The sequence below is a fragment of the Mus pahari genome, chromosome 19 (assembly GCF_900095145.1).
Source record: "Mus pahari chromosome 19, PAHARI_EIJ_v1.1, whole genome shotgun sequence".
NCBI lineage: Eukaryota > Metazoa > Chordata > Mammalia > Rodentia > Muridae > Mus > Mus pahari.
In genome coordinates, this window is record NC_034608.1 from 42,547,914 (window position 1) to 42,564,364 (window position 16,451).

General features: G+C 40.2%; 1 protein-coding gene across 2 annotated transcripts in view; it reads right to left on the reverse strand.

Annotated features, from left to right (window-relative positions):
- The window catches only part of Adam18 (ADAM metallopeptidase domain 18), a 58,847-nt gene that overhangs the window by 3,982 nt on the left and 38,414 nt on the right, over window positions 1-16,451 (reverse strand). The window contains exons 15-19 of one of the 2 annotated variants that reach the window (XR_002381228.1): window positions 14,519-14,624; window positions 13,043-13,229; window positions 10,847-10,927; window positions 8,182-8,252; window positions 4,379-4,536 (exon numbers count right to left, since the gene is read on the reverse strand). Coding sequence is in view for 1 of the 2 variants with exons in the window: in XM_021219390.1 (XP_021075049.1) it covers window positions 4,382-4,536; window positions 8,182-8,296; window positions 10,847-10,927; window positions 13,043-13,229; window positions 14,519-14,624 (644 nt within the window). In the remaining variant the exon portion in view is untranslated. Of the gene's footprint in view, window positions 1-4,378; window positions 4,537-8,181; window positions 8,297-10,846; window positions 10,928-13,042; window positions 13,230-14,518; window positions 14,625-16,451 lie in introns of both variants that reach the window. The other variant, XM_021219390.1, reaches the window with a different exon arrangement.

Genomic DNA, 16,451 nt, shown 5'->3' on the forward strand with positions numbered 1-16,451 from the left:
GCATGCAGTCACCGGCATGCAGTCACCGGCATGCAGTCACCGGCATGCAGTCACCGGCATGCAGTCACCGGCATGCAGTCACCGGCATGCAGTCACCGGCATGCAACCAACCAGAGACCCCGCTGCTAAATGTTAGCCCTCTAGGCCAAGCCACAATTTTCGTTGCTGCCAGATTAATACAAACCACAAAAGAAGTGGTTCAGGGTTTCTGCTCACACTTCCTGTATCTGGACAGCCAAGACCCTAACCCAGCCCCCTTTCTGCCAGTGGATTAATGGTTCAGGAAACACTCTCTTCTTGCTGGGTTTTCTCCCAATGTAACACTCACTTGCTATGATGTCATCACCCCACACTTCTCCACGCGGAGGGAGAATGCCCCAGGGTATAACTGCCTGGCCAGGACTTAACAGACCAGCCCCTGCGTGGTCTCACAAGAAGTGCATTGGAAGTGTAGAAATGTTCAGTTTGCTGCTGGGTCTCATCTTAGTGAGGACGCTGGGAATCAAGAGAGCCAGACCTACAACTGTGTCTGTCCCCGACACTACGGAAACAAAGTCTCTAGTTGGTCTGCGCTTGTGCCATGAAGAACATAGCACAGTCAAAGGGTTCCGATGGTGCCACAGAGGGTACCTCGTTTATTTGTCCTAGAAATGATCCTCAGTCCACGGTCATTTCATCGTGTTAGGTTTCCACAATTATCTCAATGCCTTCAGATAAGCATGGTACTGAGATGGATAAAATCCAGCTGTCGCCGGCTGTCTTCAGGTAACTGTGACCACGAGACTCTGGGAAGACCAAACCTTTCTCTTTGCACCAGCAGTTCTCAACCTGCAGGGTCATGACCCCTTTCACAGGGATCTCATATTAGATATCCTGCGTATCAGGTATTTACACTATGATTCATAAACAGGTAGCAAAATTACAGTTATGAAGTAGCAACAAAAGTAATTTTATGGCTGGGGCTCACCACAACGTGAGGAACTGTGTTAAAAGGTCACAGCATTTAGGAGGGTTGAGGACCACGGCTCTACACAAAACCACATTTGAAAAAAAAAGAGAATGCGGCCCTCTCCCTATTGCTATAAGAGAAACCGCATGAAGCCAACATAGACTAATGCACACTCGGTGTTGTGATTCTCGGTGCTGGGAGGACATGGTTATGATGCAATCAGATATTTGACATGAATGTATGGTGTGCTTGCCCTATTCCTGTCCGTTCTGACCACTCGACATGAGACATACCCAGGCCTGTTTTCCTTGGTGAAATGATTCTGAACCTGCGTTTTCGGACCCACAAGTCTATTCTGCATCCGAGTCAAACACCGTTGGCTTTATATTAAACCCATTTGTGGTTTCTTGACTTAGGTGTCCCTTGAATTTGAACCAAGCATATAAAAAGGCAGCCCCGGGAGGGGGGAGTATGGGACGGTCATCTAAGGCAGGTTCCTGGAAGGAGAAGATGATGCGCAAAGGGCACGTGTGGGATGCAGATGACCTGGGGTCTGGGGAAAACGCAACCGTGAAGGAGAATGAATCTGATAAAGATGTTCATGTTAGGATAGGCCAGAAAAATTACAAGATCTTGTATAAGTATACAAGATAAATATGTTGATTCCATCACATTCTTGTCTTGCATCTATTGACAATATTTTCCCTGGCCTGTACAAATATATTGATTGATTGAGGGTTGATTTTTGAGGTCAGCCCATATTTTTATTCACTAGCTATGTAGTAAGGGGCGTGGCTTCCCTCCTCTGCATCTCCTCCATGTCCCTATTCTGGGCAGCTGCTGAGGTCGATAGCTTTCCCACTCTGCTGTTCTCAAAAGCTAATAACATTACTTTCTAAATCTATTTCTTAATTTTTTTTTCAACCAAGAATTCATGAAAGCCGAGAGTCACTTTAGGAAGAGCAGGAAACGGGAAACTATGCTGGACTGGGAAATAGCAATAGTACATGGATGCTGACATGTTCACCTATGACAACTGCCATGTCTGCACGGGCTGTGCGCGAGGCTTTAAATATTCTTGTGCTCAGAAACCGCAAGTTTTCAGATCCTCCTGTTCTACTTTCCCTTTTATGCCCGCCATCAGCATGGCTGAAGGCACCTGGTGACAACCACGCCCCAGCCGGCACGCTAAACACAGTTGCAATTTCCTTAGCCAAGCAGGGCATTGAGATCTCCCGGTGGGCCTGAAACATGTACACTTAGGTCTTTCATTTTTATTAATCCTAAAGCCATATATATATATATATATATATATATATATATATATATATATNTGTGTGTGTGTGTGTGTGTGTGTGTATATATATATATATATATATATATATATATATATATATATATTCAGTGTTGTGGAAAACATAATTGAGATCTGGGTTTATGGTTTTGGGAGATTTCAGTCCTCTGTGGCAGAGAAGGCATGGCAGCCAGAATTGCTTGGTCCACTCTTGCACGGGCACAGAGAGGCGGGGCGCACAGTGAGGGCAGAGTGGAGTAGGGCTGGGTTATCACTTCCAAGGCCAGGAATCACCTCTGAACAGCTCCACGACCTATTAGACTTCACCAAGAGCTGAGGCTAAGCATCCAAACGTAAGGAAAATAATATATTTCTATAAGGAAAAAATGCTTTCTCCTCTGCTAATTAACTATGCAGGGGCCCTGAGTATGTTATTTGCAGGATAAACAATCTTCTTAATATCATCCAACATCAAGCATTCCTTCTGAGGCTGCTTTTCTTTTTTCTTCATAAAGAATTCTTTTTTTCCTTCTTTCCTTCTTTCTTTCCTTTCTTTCTTTCCTTCTTTCTTCCTCCTCCTCCTCTTCCATCATCCGTCTTCTATCTTCCGTCTCCATCTCTATCTTCTCCTCCTTCTTCTTCTCTTCCTCCTCCTTCTCCCCTTCTTCTTTTCTCCTCCTCCTCTTCCTCCTCCTTCTTTTTCTTGCTCTTCTTCTCTTCTAGTATGACCCACTTCTACATAATCAATAACATGTGTACAACTGAAAATATCTTAGTAAAATGGATCACTAAAACCTTCCAAAGGAAAACACATTTCAAAGTTGATACCATATTTGCAATTCTTAGAGATTAATTGCCCTTACCAAAATACATTTTAAAACATAACCCTCCCTGTGAAGCATTAAGAAGAGGAACAAGGCAGAACCTTTGAAAGGTGGTTAGGTTGTGAATGAACCAAGCCCCTCATAGCTTCACGAACTAGCAAGCTGTTAAGCTGTCCTGAGAACTGTCTTTTATGAAAGCCAGCTTGGTGGTTCTCTGGGATGCACCTCTCACTTTGCCATATCAGGGTTTTTTTGTTTTGTTTTTTCAGAGAATATCCCCATCAAAAAGGACCTAACCTGATGCAGTCTCTCAAACATTAACCTCCTGGCTTCCAGAACCATGTGCTGATCCAACTCTCATTCTTTATACACTATACACACTATGGTAGCAAGTTATTATGGAGGAAGGTCGTCAGTACAAGATCAGAAACTGCAGCTGACCTCCCACTGAGAAGTTTTCATAAATGTGGAGATCCATGCAACCCACTGTCATTTGCCATATGTGGTATGCAAACGTGCTCGCTCCAGTTATAAGAATATGGCGGAAAAGTAAGAATGGCGACAGGGAGTGGACCAGCAGTTAGTGATGTCATCCTTTAGAACATCATAGGGAAAGCTAGCTTACCGAGAAAACAGCCTTGACAGCACCCGGTGTCTGTAGTAAGGTACCACGGACTATTGGGGCATGTCTGGTTCTATCTGGGTGCCCCTTTACAGTCAGGGTAAGTCTCTTTGTGTGCATGTATAACATGCAAAGGAGTATGTTTAAAATCGGCCGTGGCAGTTCTGGGAGGTCAGCTTGAATGGCTGTGTATATAATTACCAACTGCGCAATCACAGTCTCTGCCATTAGAAGCCATGGAGATCAGGGTCATCTAATGTGGGCAGTTTGGTCAAAGGGTCCAGCCAGTGAATGCCAGGCTAACAGCTCCGTGGGGTCAGGTTACAGAGTTTCTTACGCCAGCAGTTTAGGAACCCTGGAATATACTTGTGAAGACCCCCTTGTGGTTTCTTTATCTGGTCTCTTACTGATGGCCTTCCCTCCACAGTTAAAATAGCAGCAAAAGTGTTTCACTTGGGCATATCAGAGTTTCTTACCGTCTGTGAGTGAAATGTCCAGAGAGAGGCACAAGCCAGAAAAGCATGCATGAATACGGAGAACAGCGTGTAATTTCAGGAAAAGATCCAGGCCACACAAGTGCAGAGAAGCGAACGGTAAAATGTTAAGAGGTCATAAGTATGAGTTTACAAAGCTACTGAAGGCGCAGGTCCATTAACCTAGTGAGCTAACACCGGGCGGGCAATATTTACCCCTCATATTTTGTGTTCTCCCTGAGGCACGATTTTCTTTTCATTTCTCTTCATGATCCCAACAAGGAAAGTTATGATGAAAGGCAGAAAGATGAAGAAGCCCAGGATCACCCAGCTGTCCCCATTCTTACTCAGGCGCTTTGTAGCAAGAGCCGTCTCTGGAAAGGAAACGCCAGAAAGCATGGGTTGGTCTGAGTCTCTTTAATCTCACGTGTGCGTAATGTGACTAATACTTTGGCAAACCACAAGCAACTATGCTGGGGAAAATAAGAGAACACTTCAAACTCACATATGTTTTCCATAGGGTCCCCCCCCCATTGATGCTTTCTGCATTGTTATTTAAATATTCTGGTGCTGTACACTTGCTTGGAATGAAGTTCACCTCATGTGGTTCACTGGTAACACCAGAAACTCAAAAGTTACCACTGACCAACCTACTACCCACATCCCAGGGCTCTAAGCTCTTCTAGAGATGAGGAAAAGGTTCCCGTGTCCACAGCAGGGCATCTGTGGACAAGGACAGTGGCTGTGCATTTCAAACACTGCAAAAACAAAGGACACTGGAGGGTTCCCTCACAGAGTCACAAATTCTGGAAGAACTAGGTCTGCTCAACCTGTTTCAAATCATTATTTTGTGAATAATTTAATATTAACTCTCATTTAATTATTAAAGAATTCACTGTGAAAATTCAAGAAAAAATTTGTTATAAAACCTTTATCCACTGCCTTGCGAGATAAGCCTCTCTCCATGGACGAACATGTTTTGATAAAACCATGTCTTCCCATATACTAATAACATTTTATATGTACAAAATTTCCTCTTTGAGCCTACACCACAAGTGTGTGCAGGTGCCAGCTATCTTAGAATAAATACAACCGAGGCAGTAGAAGATTTATGCAATGAAAGATTTATGAAGCTGAAAAAACAAAACGGAAGGAGATATTAGAAGACAGACCATCTATGCTCATGAGCTGGTAGGATCAATATTTTGAACATGGACAACCTACCAAAAGAAATCTACAGATCAATGTGGTCCACATCAAAATCCCAATGCAATCCTTCACAGAAACTGAAAAAAAAAATCTTACATTTCACAGGGAAACACAAAAGACATAGACTAGCCAAAATAATATTAAATAATAATTTAAAAAAGTCTGCTAAAGGTATTATCATCCCAGATTTCAATTTATGCTACAAAGCTATAGTAATAAAACAGCCCAGGACTGGAATAAAAACAAACACATGGGTCAACAGCCTAGAACTGAAAACCAGAATCCAAGCCCATACTGCTACAGGCACCTGAGTGTCTACAAAGAGACAGGTAAAAGACAGAATCTTCAGTAAGTGGTGCTCGTCAAACTGGGTCAGTACAAGAAGGAGACTATCTCCTTATCTCTCCCTCTGCAAGAAAGGACTGGACTCCAGTGGATAGAGAACTTCAACAAAAGTCCTTATCCTGTGAATCCAGCAGAAGAAAACAATGGGGACTAGGTTTGAACTCGTTGGCCCAAGAAAGGACGTCCTGAACAGGAGCCCTGTGGTGCAAATGTCAGGATTAACAATTGACAAGTGGGACCTCAGGAAACTAAGAAGCTTCTGAACAGCCAAGATGTGATGATGATTCGAGTGAAGTTTACGGAATGGGAAAATAATAATAAACACTGGTGTGGGCTGAGGACAAAATTGTGCAGCCACTGTAAAAATCAGCGAGGTTTCTCAAAAAAAAAAAAAAAAAAAAAAAAAAAACTAGAAATACATCTTTCACACTATCCAGTGCTACCAATCTGGGACATATACCCAAAGGACTCTGTATTCTATTATAGCTTGGTCATCTATCTTCATTCCTGCTCTACTCAGAATATCCAGTAAGTAGAAACAGCTAAATGTCTATTAACTGGTGAATGGATAATGAAAATGTGGGACAGCTACACATGGAATATTATTCAGATGTTAAGGAGAATGAAATTCACAGGTAAGTGAATGGAACCCGAACCAATCATTCCGAGTGAGGTAACGCAGACCCAGAAAGGCAAACATTCAAGTTTTTTGTTTTTGTTTTTCTCATCTGTAGGTATTAGCTTTGGATCTTCATATATGTGTGGGGTTGTTTGTTTGTTTTTGGAATAGCTAGAGAAGTCAGGGAACCAGTAAAGGGTCATGAATGACCTCTTTTAAAGGAGGGGAGAGAAAACACAGTGGTCAAAGGGTTAGAAAGGAATAAAGGAATAGGAAGGGGTATAGTAGAGTGGGGGATGGGAAGGCACGGTAGTGGGGATACAGGAAGGAACAACTAGCACTAAGGATTTCTTGAGAAAGAGTCATATGGAAATTACTACTGTAGAAGCTTACACACACACACACACACACACACACACACACACAAGAATGGGATAATAAAGCCTCTACTAGACACCAGAAGCAAACAAACGGAAAGCGGGAGTGAGCTACCTCTTTTTCAGTTTTTGGCCAGTGAGATTTTTATAGATCCAACAAGCACTGCAGGCAATGGTGGATACGCTTGGTTACCCCCTGGAACGCGATGTTAAGACCCTACTGCAGAAGATGTCACATAATTGAGTCATGGGACACAACAATGTCGCTCTGTCACCACCTAGAAGTTTTATCTCTACCAGATGTTCACGGTGCTGGAAAGTGCTGCGCACACAACTGCAGGAAGACAAGCAGTCAGTAGTCTTCCCCAGCTGTGGGCCGTGGGCGCTCCAATGCCTGACTTGGCAAGAAACAGTGGCTGGAAATGTCATGGGCCCCAGAGGAGAACCCACCACCATTGGGAAGAGAAAAGAGAGAGCCCAAAGTTGGGTGAGTATGGTGTTTGATCACAGCAAGAGAAACTCTAACACAGTTGGGGTCTTTCACTTTAGCCCAGGCAAACCTCAAACTTGTAGCAATTCCCCTGCTTCAGACTCCGGTGTGTTGGGATTTCAGTCATGTGATCTCACCATACACATTTAAACAGATTATGTTCCTGCTCAGTCTAACCCCTGACTCTCTCATAAAACTTTTTACAGTATCCTTGATCCTTTTGCTTCATGTGCTGAGTCACAACCGTGTTTTAGTCATCATTATTTTTCAAATATGTGATATACAAATCAACTTATTCATTGTCCCTTTATATGTCTACTTCAGGCCAATATAGCTAACACCGTTGCTTACTGGGTAATATACTTTCATTATTAAACCTCTACGCTATTGTATATGTAGACTTTCTGAAACATGGATCTCAATATTATTGCTTCTCCAAGCACCTGGTAATTCCCTCATGAGGGGATGTATGAGGGAATAAATGATTGAACCAGCGAGTAGCTTATGAAACTGCTTTTACTCACCATAGAAACAAGGACACTATGAGCATATATTCAGAATGTGACTTACCGTTATTTTTCTGGTAGGAATAAATTTACACTTTGCTGTACATTTTTCTAAGTTTCATTCAGAATGGACAGTGTATTCCAGAGATGCTTTTCAATAATGTTCAGTTTTAATAATATGAACTACCATTATTAATAGTATTAATATATATATGACTTTTTAAATTCACCTAATGACATTTATTAAAACTTAAGAGACAATCCTATTTCCATTGACTTCATTAAGTTGGTTGAATGCCTCTGAGAAAACTCATTACAAATATGATACCAAATCAATTTATTTGTAATTGGGCTGTGAAAGATTTGACTAAGATGTCAAAATTATTATTATTATTATTATTATTATTATTATTATTATTAATTATTGATTAATACCACAGAGAGCAACACACTACTTGCTTAGTTTTACTGACCAGTTCTGAGAATGTTTCCATCGTCGATGCTGCCACCTGGTGATCCAATCTGTAAGTTACAATCTGGAGGCCTGTAGTCAGGAAAGCATTGGCAGTTACCAAAGTTATTACATATCTAAAATGGAAAAATATGCAGTCATTTTGAATCATCTTAGTAGTTAAATCTGATATAAGTGACTCAAATATGTAGAATATTGGTTTTTGTAGCTATACAATATGAAGAGTGCATTAGAAAAAGTAATTGAATCCTTGGTGGCATAATCAAAGGGCATAATGACCACGATGTGAAAATACATTTTAATTCCTATTGTCTATTTTTAAAAAGCGTTTTATCTTCTCCAATAATCTTCTAAATATGAGATGTAATAAATTCATGACATGCCAGTCTGTGCTTTCTCTTGCTGTGATGAACATGACCTAAGCATCTTGGGAAGGAGAGGGTATGGGGTTTACACTTGCAGCTCACCCCTGTCAGCAGGAGCTCAAGGCTGGAACCTAGAGGTAGGAGCTGAGGCAGAGGCCACTGCCTCCTGGTCTGGCCCCTATGGCTTGTTCAGTGACTTGTCTTACAGGACCAGGACCCCCTGCCAGCGGTGACACTGCCCACGGTGGGCTGGGCCCCACACCCCAATCATTAGTCAAGAAAATGCACTGCTGACCTACCTATAGGACAATCAGAATGGAGGAGGTTTCTCAATTGAGGCTCCCTCTTCCAAGATAACTCAAGGAGCCAACACCAACCAAACCAACCAACCAACCACAAACAACACAACAGAAAAAAAAACAAAACAAAACAAAGAACAAAACTGACTAGCACATGATCTTTATGTTCACAGAGATGAATCAACCATTTTCACAAATATCATCTTTAAAAGATACGTTGATCACTTTTAATGTGTGTGAGTATGTGCACGTGAGTGGAGGTACCGGTGCGGAGCAGAGGCATCAGATCCCCTCCCCTGCAGTGTGAGTTGTAGGATTCTGTGGGTCAGTGACTGTGGCTGAGGGACTGAGCTCAGCTCCTCTGTGAGAGAGCAAGAGAGCGAGAGAGCAAGAGAATGGCAAGCCTCACCTGCGGACTCATCTCTCCAGCCCCTAAATAAGCCTTTACAAAAGATTCAGTTTTAAAGTACTTTTTTATTATGACAAAATCCTAGTGATGCTTTTAAAAAACTTTTCTTTCTCTTTTTTATTATGTTTTCATTTGGGATATTTTGATTATTTATTCCTTCTTTCAACTCCTCCCAGGTCCCACACACCCAATTCTCTTTCTCTCTCTCTCCTTCTCTCTCTCCAAAGAAATTGAAAAACAAAATATCAATAAAAGAAACATGTCAGGCAAAACAAAAAACCCACCCCACGCCCACAAAACCCCACATTCTGAAGTGTATTTGTCTTGGCCAACTATATGGAGCCTGTCCCGTGGTACAGTTGATGTATTTAGCATCACTCTTTTGAAGAAAAAAAGATTTGCCAGTGGGGATCAGTTACAGAAATATCAATACCTATATCTGTCAAGCTAAAGTGTGTATTTAAAGAATACAGTGTGTAGAACCACCAATACTTTTCATTGTTGAAGAAGAGATGAAGATACATAGCTTTGTTTTATGATCCAGATAAACTAAAAAGCCACAGTAACCATAAAAATGTGGTACTAATAAGAAAATAGAAAAATAAACCCAAGGAACAGGAAAGGAAGTCCAATATTAGAGCCACATAAGTAAGTTTTTCTTTAAAAATGTTTTTTTGAAATGCAATACATATAGCAAAATACAAATAAACATGAGTGAAAAAGTTTTAGCAAACCTAAAATGTTAAAATAAAATAATTAAACAAATAATAATCTATTTTTAAAAGTGTGTCCAATGAAGGAGAATATTAAAAAATGTAATAATATCTATTGTTCTTTTCTGCCTCGTTAAAAGTATTAAGAAAAAAATATTGAGAGAAAAACCTAACAGAGGAGAGCTACAGATCTTGCCAACAATCACTATTCCAGAGAACAGAAGCAAAGCAAGAGCAGGCTCTTTGCTGCATATGTAGCAGAAGACGGCCTAATCGGCCATCAATGGGAATAGAGGCCCCTTGGTCTTGCAAACTTTATATGACCCAGCACAGGGGAATGCCAGGGCCAAGAAGTGGGAGTGGGTGGGTAGGGGAGCAGGGGCAGGGGGAGGGTATAGGGAACTTTCGGGATAGCATTTGAAATGTAAATAAAAAAAAATATCTAATAAAAAAAAAAAAAAGAAAGAAAGAGCAGGCTCTTTTATGCCAGGCGTTCCACACACTCCGAATCTAACACATTTAGAAATTATAAAAGAGAACACAGATAATCTGGATAAGTTCTAGTCCAATCATCTTCTGTTGGTTATACTACACACTGGTTTCCTTTTAGGAAAATAAGGAAACAAAGACCCTTAATAAAGCCCAGTGCCTGGACCATTACTACATTAAAACAGATAAGCAATTGAGAGAAAATAAAATTGTGTTTCCAAAAACATCCAGTTCACTTCATAGCATTAGAGTAGCTCATTTGGTTTTCTCCTATTAATACACTAGACACGGACATGTCTTTTAAGAACAACGTAGCTGTCACTTATCCGAAACTACCTTTGAATCACCCCGCAGTGGTCTGACCTGTGAAACTATGGACAGAGCCACTCACCCCATTCCCTTTGCACTTCTTAGTGGCATTGCAGTCATTTCCTGTGAAATTAACTTCTTTGCAGGTTCCATTTATACAATACTAAAATTAAACACAGAATATTTCCCAGTCAAAAACGTCATGTAAAACAAGAACACCGTGTGTTACCTACGCGTAAAAGACATTCAAGACCTGCTTACACGTTTCGCTTTGATTCTCATACAAACATTCTGGCTTTTTAACGTCACCCCCTCAACAGGAATGTTATTAAAGTGATAGCAGTGTCAACTCAGAGTTGATGGAGATAGATCACACGTGGTTTGGATTTTGATTCCTACAGTTTGAACTGACAGAAATTCTCACTGAGTTTCCTATATTGTTAATATTTGTTATGGGTAATTGGACAGAGGTAAAAAGTGTCCCCTTAAGGCTGGAGAATAGTTTTGCCCATGACTCAAATACAGTTTGTAAGTTGCTTTAGATCATTGTGGTGGCATATGTCAGAATTATAGAGAGAAATGGTTTAACTTTGTTTTCTTAGGCATTGTCAAACCTTTTCACGACAGAGCGGCAACCAAATGATAATTTGGTTATGTGATTATCTTGGTCTCATTTACCTTTTTCTATTCTATTTGGCTTGGAAGCTTTTTATTTTTTAATTGTTAACATAAGGTGGAATTAAGTAATACACAATATGAAGATGTCAAATGAGAGTGAAAGTTATCCCTTTGTAATTAATTGTTCGAAATTACCATACAACCAATAAAAAAATCATATATCAAAGTGCATATCCCAGCTTTCATGTGGTCCTTATATTCAGTATTCAGTGTAATATTAAGTATTCTAGCTGGGTCACTTTAGATACTAAGAAGGAATAAAAGATACACAAATCATAAAGGAAGTAGTAAAATTATTTGTTTATAGATGACACAATCATATATGTAGTTGTACATATATGATCTCCAGTGTACACAGACAGACTGCCCAGAGATGTACACGCAAAATCACATAAGCTGAGGAAATGCATACTGATGCCAGAACATAGGCTGACAGACTGCATACAGTTGTCTATGTAAACATACAGAGACCGAGGCTGCAGACAGACAGCTTTGTAATTAGACTGCACAAGATATATATCCAAATGCACACAGGCTGACACACTACAGAGATGGCTGGGTTGTGCAAACACTCACAAGCTGACACACTGCACATAGATGTCTGAGAAAATACATAATATGAAGACTGACAGACGGTAAGCTAATGGCCAGGCAAGCCACACACAGGCTGACAGACTGTACACAGATGCCTGTGCAAATATAGCCAGACAGCACACAGTTGACTGTGCAAACAAAACCACGCAGACTTACAGACCACACACAGATGCATGTGAAAACACACAGACTTACAGACCGCCCACAGATTAATCTGCTAGCACACATAGGCTCACATGCTGCATACTTACGCCTTTATAAACACACACCAACTTAGGGACTGCACACAGATGCCATAGAATCACACACAAATGGCAGACTACTCATAGGTGCCCATGAAAACACACACTAATAGACTATACAGAGATGAATGTGCAACGCACACACAAACTGACCAACTGCATACAAATGCTTGTGTAAACACTCACACACTACACGTAGATGAACATGGAACCATGCAGAGAATGACAGAATGCATGCAGATTCATAAGCAAACATACACAGACTTACAGATTGCATACAGATGCACATGCAAACATTCACACAAACTCGATGCAACTAATCAGTGAATTCAACAAAGTTTCAGGATAACATATTAACATAAAAAATCAGTTACATTTCTACCAAAAAAAAAAAAAACAATGGACGAGCCAATGAATATTTTAAATTTGTTGTCCTAATAATAATTATTATTAATAATATAGGTACTGAGAAATTAATTTAGCCAAGAGGGGAGAAAGAGAGATTCAGGTCCTAGACTTAAAAGCAGTCTTTCGGCCCCTCAAGGCACTACCTTCTACAGACTAACAACTTTAAAGACTTGTTTACCAAGTTCTTCCTTCACACGGTGATCATGTTTGGCATTTCTGGAAGTTTGTCTGTCCTCCCTTTGCTTGTCATTTAACACCATATAGGAAATGAACACAAGCACCAGGCTCAAACTGTGGTAGCCATCGTTGTAATTAGCATACATTGACAGAGTTAAATATAATTCTCAGTCGATTACCATTTGTGGTCCACACACAGTGCCGTCAGCCACGAATGCGCTGTCTCTGCCATCTGATCTCATAGACAACCCAGGAAGTACAGACAGACACACGCTGTCATGGACATAGGAATACACCACAGATTGACTAGGGCTTTTATAATTCTTGGGCGGCCGAAAACAAGCTAATTTCCCGCAGAGAACATCCCTGGAAACGGAAAACAGAAAAGTCTTCATTATCTTTTTAATTTTCAGTTAACAGTATGAAACCAGAAAAACGATGCAATGGAAACATTGCTTTAAGATGTTATAAGATTTTTTTTTTTAAAAAAAAATGTGAGCAGATAAATGCAAGCAGGTTAATTAGCACCGTGGCAGTCCTGGAATGTATATACTGAATTCACACATGTACACACAACTTCATTTTCTATTACAGGCTTCAGTGGTCTGGTCCTGTAACCTGAAGTTTCCAGATGGTGGCTAACCACTTATTCTTTCTGCATCTTTTGATTATGCACTATTATTTTTATTATTACACACATTACTATTCACATAGAGTTTTACAATACATTTGTTATTCAGATCCGTGTGTACATATGTGCTCATATGTGTGTATATGCTCATGTGTGCATATGTGCTCATGTGTGCACATGTGCTTATGTGTGCATGTGTACTCATATGTGCATATGTGCTCATATATATATATATATATATATGCACATGGAGGGCAGAAGACGGTGCTGGGGGGCAGTCCTCACGAGCTGTTCACCCTTACTTTTTGTGACATGGTTCCTCACTGGTCTCAGGCTCACAGACTAAGCCTGGATAATGGGTTAGTGAGTCCCTGGAATCTGCCTTTCTCTATCTCCCCACCACATCCGGCTTTCTCCCCATGAGTTCTGTGGCTCTAACTCAGACAAGCACGTTCCTATCTGAGTTAGAATCCTCCCAGCCCCTCTATGACTTTTTAAAATATCCAAGTGAATGTCTGGCAGAACTTGTTACAGGGTAATTACTGCCATTATTGGACCCAAGAGCTGTTGCCTGTTATAATAAACCAAGCTACACCAGTCCAAATCGAGCCACCGAGACATGCTCTACAGCATTACTTGGCAGCCTTGTGGAAACAACAACAAGATGAAAATTTCTTTCCTCTCAACAATCTTAATGTTGTAAAAAAAATTTTTAAATACTTGCTTTAGAATTATTGCCAACTACAGACTTAAAACACAACTCAATTTTAATTCTTAGTTGAGACTAGAACTCCCAATTTTCTGAAAATTGGCAGTTACCCTTAATAAACACAATCCCATCCCCCATCCAGTCTCATCCTTAGGATGGGTGAGCGGATGTGCACACATCAGTCTACAGTCTACTCATGCACTCGATTGATGAGATTATTTTCCTACCATACAATTGGCTAGTTGTCGTCACTTAGTATATGTCATTTGTCAAAGTATCATGACTCAGAAAAACAACTGCTTTTTATATACATACTGCTGTCTGCAAGGTAACGAGTATGAGTTTTTAGAATCACAGTTTGCCAGATTTTCACGTGGTGAGTTCACTTTTTCAAAACAGTCATAGGAAGCGCCTTGAGAACCTAAAGCGGAAACATGTTCTTAAGTTATTATCTTTAATCCAATTTATATGCTCTTCAGTAACAGACTAATAAAATGATCATTTCAAAATGGCCGTGTTTTTTTTTCATGCTTTGTTTGATTTCCTTGGGCAACCTGCCAATGTCATAACATAAAACAAAAGGGATTCTGTCCACTGCTATGGCTACATTGATGCATTTACTTATTTGTTGTTTTGAGCTGAGGTAGGCACAATCACATTGCTTTTTAAAAAGTGATTGTATTTTATATGTATGCATGTCTATGATATTTAATTCTCTTAAACTGGTGAATAAGTAAATAACCAACACTAATAAACAGTTAAATTAAATGAAGTATTTGTCTCCCATAGCCTAAGACACCTCCATTATTTCTTCCAGACTAGAGTTTTCTCTCTACTGAAAAACATCCATCATCTTTATATAAAAATAATAAAGAGAAATCAACTTTAGAAAACTATTAAAAGGGAGACAAGCAGTATGATAAGGGACATTTAAACAGAATAATGAGATTTTAAATATTAATTACAGAGGTTTTGCCCAGTAAGGTCCTAGGAGGCACAGGCAATAAGGGGCTTCCGTCAACTGGAAGAGGATACCAAGACCAGCCCAGAGGGGAAAAAATATATGTTTAGATTTCTTTCGCTAGTTCGTGCTTAGATATGGTTAGTTGCCTAAGGTATTTTAAATTTTACTTGTTATATATAGAAAGGATAAAATGTTTGTGAACTTTTAATAAAGTTTATTTTAATAAAGCAATAGATGAGGGTGTTTGTATGTTCTTATATTAATCGTGTTTTGATATGGCTCTCTGCCAACCCAGACATCCTACCTTACATGGAACTACAGGAGACTCTAGAAAGCTAAAATGTTCCTGGGCAGAAAGAACAACACCAGAGGGATGATTATCCAGATCTTAAGTTCTATTACAGAATTGTAGTAATAAAAGCAGTATGGTACAGGAACAAACACAGACGTGTAGACCAATGGAACAAACTCAAAGACCCAAACACAAGTATCCATAACTGCTGCCATCTAATTTTCAACAAAGATGACAAAAACAAACACTTGAGAAAAGACAGCAGCTTCCACAAATGGTACCAGGAGAACTGGATGAACACATGCAGAAGAATGAAACTCGGTCTGTATGCATCACCCTTACAAACACCGGCTCCAAATGGATTGAGGATCTACCTGCCTATGAAATTCAAAACAGTCAAGCTGCTAGAAGGAAATATGGGCAGTCCCTACAGGGTACAGGTTAGGGAAGGCTCTCCTGAGTAGGACCTCACAGGCTCAGAAATTGAAACCCACAATTGACAAGTGGGAGCTCCTGAAGGGATAAAGAAGCAAGTTCATGGAATGGAGCCTTTGCCACTATACATCCGACAGAGGATTAATATCCAGAATAAAGATCCTCCAAATAAAGAGTTAAAAGACAAACCTTTCTAACTAAAAAATGAACTACAGATATGAACATAAAGTTCTTAGAGAAATGAAAAATGGGTAAGAAATATCTTTTCAAAGTGTTCAACATCCTTAGTGTTGTGTTTTATAAAAAAAAAAAAAAGAGAAAGAAGCCAGGGATATGTTTGGTGGAGGCACATTAGGTATGGTTGTGGGGGAGGGGGAAGAGAAGGGGGTGCCTCTGCGGGCCCATGCTGAGGCATCCCTTCTCCCTAATGTACCAGCCACATGATGGTGTAATATAGAATAGAGATTATTTAGGGCATGGGGAGGGGAGTTGAGGAGGGTAGTAGAGACAGGGAAAGGGAGAGAGGGAGAGAGGGAGAGAGGGAGAGAGGGAGAGAG